The 5,680-nt window shown below is 38.4% G+C and overlaps 1 protein-coding gene across 2 annotated transcripts; it reads left to right on the top strand.

The window, feature by feature from the left end:
- The first annotated feature begins 122 nt into the window (after positions 1-122).
- On the top strand, positions 123-4,305 carry LOC147867658 (4-hydroxy-tetrahydrodipicolinate synthase, chloroplastic-like). Of its 2 annotated transcripts, XM_087315436.1 has the most exons (4): positions 123-274; positions 374-460; positions 2,427-2,561; positions 3,050-4,305. In XM_087315436.1, the coding sequence occupies exons 1-4, from the start codon at positions 201-203 to the stop codon at positions 3,975-3,977; spliced, it is 1,224 nt and encodes a 407-aa protein (XP_087171562.1). In that variant the 5' UTR covers positions 123-200; the 3' UTR covers positions 3,978-4,305. The 2 variants fall into 2 exon arrangements, with proteins under 2 accessions (XP_087171562.1, XP_087171563.1); XM_087315437.1 differs by lacking the exon at positions 2,427-2,561 and having other exon boundaries at positions 142-274.
- The last annotated feature ends 1,375 nt before the right edge of the window (positions 4,306-5,680 follow it).

A 5,680-nucleotide genomic window follows, 5' to 3' on the forward strand; every position in this document is an offset into this window, starting at 1 on the left:
GATTGGATTTTTGTAATTTTGGGTGTAAAGCAACCCCAAAGTAAGAAAATAAAGGGTTTAAGGGTAAAACAGAGAGAGAAGAAACAGAGGTACTCTGTTCCTGCATTCCACCTCCATTCCTCCTCATCACCATCTCCATCTCCAATTTTGGTTTTCCCCTGCTCTGTTCTTACCTCCCCCAAAAACAAAACTCAACAGCCATGTTTGCAGCAACAGCAACAGCAACTACTCGAGCCCCTTTGCCTCCAACCTCACCTTTCAGCACCGAGCCGAGGTAAACAAAAACCAAGAAACCTCTCTGATCTTTTTTCATCCCTTCCATTTAAGAGATTCATCGATCCCTTCCCTGCTTTTCCTGTTCTTTTCGGTGCAGGAGAAGATGGGGCCGTGTCGTCGCACCCAGATGCGCAACTTTGCAAGCTCCCCCACTGCCCATGAGAAGCCATGAACTCAAAAACAGGTTTCTCTCTTTCTGTCGATATTAATCCTGATGATTTCATGTCTATCTATATGAATGTATGTGTGTGTGTATGTGTATGTGAAACTATATACGCACGTGGAACCAAAATCTTTAGGTTTCGATGAGTTTATGCAACCATTAGGATTCTCCAGAAACACTGGAATACAGAAAGGGGGAAGCTGGTGACAAAGTTGTCTTCCTTAATCGATTACAGAAAGGCAGCAATTATGCCCCAGTTGCTGCCTTTATGTATTATGTACAAGTTGGTTATTATGAATTAAGAATTCAATGGAATTCAGCCGATCCATCTTTATGAGGCATGACATGAATGTGCTATGAAAAATGCAAAATTGACCAAATTGCATGAAATGAATAAACATGAGAAGCCATGAATTGCATAGTAATTTCCTTACAGTTTTCTTCAGGAAGAATCATCAAGGGCTGCACTTTTCTTCTTTCTATGATTCATAACATTTTTCCGTTGCATTTTTTCGCAAAAATGCAAACAAGTTTACCTGTCTTAACCAAAAAATCAGTTTCCTCTCTGCAAACTCAAGGGAGTCATTGACGTCAGAGGGTAACAAGCTACAACCCAACCCCTGGAAACAAAACCAATGGTTTAAACCTATTTCAGCATTAAAAGCAATATATACAGATTTCAATGTGTTCTCTACTGAGCATTCTAGAAAAGAGAGTAAGCTAAAGTTCTTGTAGGTTTTTGCCCTCCAACTGAATTTCAATTAGTCATAAGAATGGAGATATGTTTGAATAAGGCGGGTCTTTTTCATGCTGTCCTCAAACAAATATCTTAGCCCTCTTGTCTATTTACTCATTTATAACGTTTAAGTGGATATTTATGCCTGACCTCACTCAGAATTGTACCTTATAAGAACACCTTTAATTGGGCACACATATCAGAATGCAATTATAATTGGACTGACCAAATGCTAATCCTTTGGCCTCTGGTGGCTCCTTGCATCTACTTCGGCCCTTGACCACTTTAAACTGGCCATTCGACGTCATCTTGCTTGATTTCAAGAGTTTCAAGAGTTCTTAGAAGCAAGTGAAGATTAAATTTTTTATTTATTCAATAACATCATAAAAGAGAACAAAACTAAAACCTGTTGACAACCAGGTATATACATGTCACTGTATCATTTAGGAATGATCGCACACACATAAAGATATGCATATATATTTATCTATATAGAGATGCATATGTATCAGCTTATGAAGGTTAATTTATGAATTTAACTTGCCTTTGGATGTCTGTAAAATGGGTGCCTTTTAGTCAAGAATAACATTAGAATTTCTGTTGGAAGGTGGATTTCTAGTGTTACCCTGGTGGAAAAAAGGAAATAGTCGTTTGGAAGGGGCATTGCAACCAGCAAACCTTTGCAATATGACTACTAACCACAAAATATTGTTTGGATGATCCATTGCCTATAGACTAGTTTTGAACTTGGGCTTTCATTTTAGAACGATTTGTGTGTGTGTGTGTGTGTGTGTGAGTGAGAGAGAGAGAGAGAGATCATGTCTGCCATTTGCATTGGCCATTAGGTAGCCTGACAGATATAAATTCACTCTGAGGAATTAAGTGAGGAGGATAAAGTGGGCAATCGATTGGGGCTCGCTTGATATTGCATCCGCACCAATTGTAGTTATAAATTCTGTAATATACAATTTAAGAAGGAAGAAAGAAAAATTAAGGTTTGCTAGATGCCAAAGTTGGGCTATGAGACATCTCATGATAACAAAAATGAGTGATTCATGTCCATACTAAAACAAAAATAGAAGACTGAGGTTTCCTAAATCTCCATGATCATTATCTTAAGGCATGTGGTGGAAAGATTTTTGACATGGTTTATGAGCATGAAGTGCATCAGAGCTTTTGTGACTGGACTGCGGTGAAATGATGCTATGATAAAATTAAAAAAGTGTATCTGGCTGTCTTTGTGTGGATCAGACGTGCAAGAAATGGTCTCCGTAATTTGGTGATGGTTTGCCCATGTGCCTTATATCGTGGTATTCGCGGTCTCCTATGTTATCAGCATTCCTCCTGCTCCTGCTATGATGACTCCTCGGCATATTGTTACAGGAGGTAAAGAGCTATGGAAGAAATCAGTGGTGTGTGATCGTAGATGCATCCTGCATGCTAATGAAAGGGTTGATTTCCAATGCTTTTGAAGCTCAAGCAACATTTGGCCAGACTGATGTGGCAGCCTTCTTTATCATGTGTTGAATGGTGATCTGCATAGAGGGTAGTATACTTATTTCTTGGGAGAGAGAGAGAGAGAGAGAGAGAGAGATTATTCTCGTGTTTGGAGGTCAAATATGACCTTAGACAAAAAATATAGCGTTTTCACATAATACATGTGAAAGTGAGTTGCGACTCTCTATGTTCAAGAACTTTGCTAGTGAATGTCAAAATTGAGAGAGAGAGGAGAGAGAGTATTTTTACCGGAGTTAAGTTGATTATATGTGAATGTCACAATTGATTGAGAGGAAAGAGAGAGGTTGCGTTTGCCACAATTAAGTTGATTCTATGTTTTTAAATGTTTTTCTTTTTTGTTCCTATCACACTTGCAGTACACCAGTGGAAGACATCAGAAAGCTGAGGCTGATCACAGCAATCAAGACACCCTACCTACCAGACGGAAGATTTGATCTGGAGGCATATGATGAATTGATCCACATTCAGATAAAGAACGGAGTTGAAGGAGTTATTGTTGGGGGTACAACAGGGGAAGGGCAACTGATGAGCTGGGATGAACATGTCATGCTTATTGGTCATACTGTTAACTGTTTTGGAGGTGACATCAAAGTGATTGGCAATACAGGAAGCAATTCGACCCGGGAAGCGATACACGCGACAGAGCAAGGATTTGCCGTGGGAATGCATGCAGCACTCCATATCAATCCTTATTATGGAAAAACTTCCCATGAGGGTCTCGCAGTTCACTTCCAAAGTGTTCTCTCCATGGGCCCAACGGTGATTTACAATGTCCCATCAAGAACAGGACAAGATATTCCTCCTAGCATTGTTGAGAAGGTCGCAGATAGCCGGAATTTCGCAGGCATCAAGGAATGTGTTGGGAATGATCGGATACAGGGCTATACCAAGCAAGGGATGACGGTGTGGAGTGGTAATGATGATGAATGCCACGATGCAAGGTGGGATTACGGGGCACGAGGAGTCATCTCAGTGGTCAGCAACTTGATCCCAGGGCTGATGCATAACCTCGTGCTGAAAGAGAAAGATACTGCATTGAATGCAAAGCTCTTGCCTCTTATAAAGTGGTTGTTTATGGAACCCAACCCAATTGGCCTCAACACAGCTCTGGCACAGTTGGGTGTTATCCGACCCATATTTAGGCTTCCTTATGTTCCCTTAGGCATAAAAAAAAGAGAGCAATTTGTGCAGATAGTGTTAGATATAGGCCGAGAGCACTTTGTTGGCAGCAGTGACGTGCGAACTTTAGAAGACGACGATTTTCTTCTGCTGGGACGATATTGATTTGTTTGGTTTTCAGGATGTGGACTTTGGAAAGCACTCTTGGTTGCACATCTCAATCTAGGAATTATAATGTTTCTACACTTCTCTTGAAAACTTCAGTTTGGTTTTCTTTGATTATCCTTTATGATGACTACTAACTGGAAGATATTGCTGTGCACGGCCCTCGAAGAAAATATTCCATGTGGTTGATATATTATGTGAAAGACTAAAGTTTACTGAGAATCCCAACTTGAATAATGGAGTAAGATTTGTAGAAATACAACCCATCTTTCTATGTTTTGTAGTTTCAATTAGCTTTCTCCCTTTTTTAAAGATAATTTCAGATCAATCTTGATGCCTTGTTTGGGTATATAATGTATAAAGTTAGGGTTTTATTATTGGGGGGTCATGGGCATGCAAGTTATGTTTAATATTGCCAGATTATGATTAAGTTGTGCACATTTAATGAAGTTGCCTACCTACCTAGTGCTCTCCCTACCCCCACCATCAGAATGGGGGAAGAAAAGAGACTTTAAGATATGAGACGATCTTACTTGTATCATGAAGGAACACTTATCATGTGGTAAGCTTCTTTGGTGAATTTAAGTCATGATAGACAGTGAAGATAACAAATAGCATTTTACCGGAATGCTCATTGATTGCAATATGGAATATGTGGATTTCTATTTGCTTAGTAGTTGGCTTAATGATAGAAATAACTATGGAATACTACTGATAAACAACATGTTCCATTGCATGAACAGGTTCAATTTAATGGCTATATTCAATAGATGACACACTTGTGATGCTCCCTTAAAGTTCATGTAATTTTAATTTAACATGACAATAATTGATCTTGTACATGTAGTATAATTTAACATGTAGTTAGACTTCCTAGTATAATGACTGAATTGAATGTTAATACTTGAAAATTATTATTGTGGGTTCATTCTATAAAAGACAAGTTTATATGAGCTTGAAGTATAAATGGTAGATGTTTTCGAGTTCTACTTAAATTGAATTTCTATCTTATTAGAATTTAGGAGGCCATCGTAATTCCTCCTAGTTTTAGCTATGCAAATACTGGGGATTGCATAATTCTACTGTTAAATAATAAATGTGGTCATGTTATGAGTATTACCAATTGTGGTAAGAGAATTTTGTGTATATTTGTACATCGGGGTTATGATCTCACTTTCATGTCTTCTTTCACCCCATACATATGAAATTTTAGTTAACACATTATCTTACTTATGGGAATCCTTGAGTATGAAGAAAATCCACAAAGATCGATTACAAGAAGTTTGATTATGACTATCAAAAAAATAGGGCAAGAATGTGCCCATTGAGAAATTGTTGGAGGGAAATTTTGAGGCATCAACCCAAGTTATAAGTTGATTGACATTCAGTATTAGGTGTTCGAGTTTGGCAATGAACATAACAAGTTGTGCTTAGGATGACGAGCGACCATTGCATTGTTACATGTTCATGTTAGGATGGAGGGTGATTGCCGGTGTAAAATCATGACTATATGGAAGTTTTTCCATGGACATTTAAGTAGAGTGAGATTCACTTGATGTGTATGGATTGTCTATGGTCATACCATCCACGAGTATGAATTGATCTTTTTGTGACCTTCACTTCACACGAACCTAAAAGTTGGTCACATCTAGGAATTGGACAATAAGATATACGAGCATTGAAATTACTTCCATTACAAAAAA

This window comes from Azolla caroliniana, unplaced genomic scaffold (assembly GCF_043228905.1).
Source record: "Azolla caroliniana isolate FFs.n. ecotype wild unplaced genomic scaffold, voAzoCaro1.0.p SCAF_2, whole genome shotgun sequence".
Lineage (NCBI taxonomy): Eukaryota > Viridiplantae > Streptophyta > Polypodiopsida > Salviniales > Salviniaceae > Azolla > Azolla caroliniana.

What these genes read in the sequence shown, in the direction of transcription:
- LOC147867658 (XM_087315436.1), top strand. Translation starts at nt 201, where the DNA reads ATGTTTGCAGCAACAGCAACAGCAACTACTCGAGCCCCTTTGCCTCCA. An exon ending in CCTTTCAGCACCGAGCCGAG is followed by an intron (nt 275 to 373) that starts GTAAACAAAAAC and finishes TTTTCGGTGCAG; the next exon opens with GAGAAGATGGGGCCGTGTCG. An exon ending in AGCCATGAACTCAAAAACAG is followed by an intron (nt 461 to 2,426) that starts GTTTCTCTCTTT and finishes TGTGTGGATCAG; the next exon opens with ACGTGCAAGAAATGGTCTCC.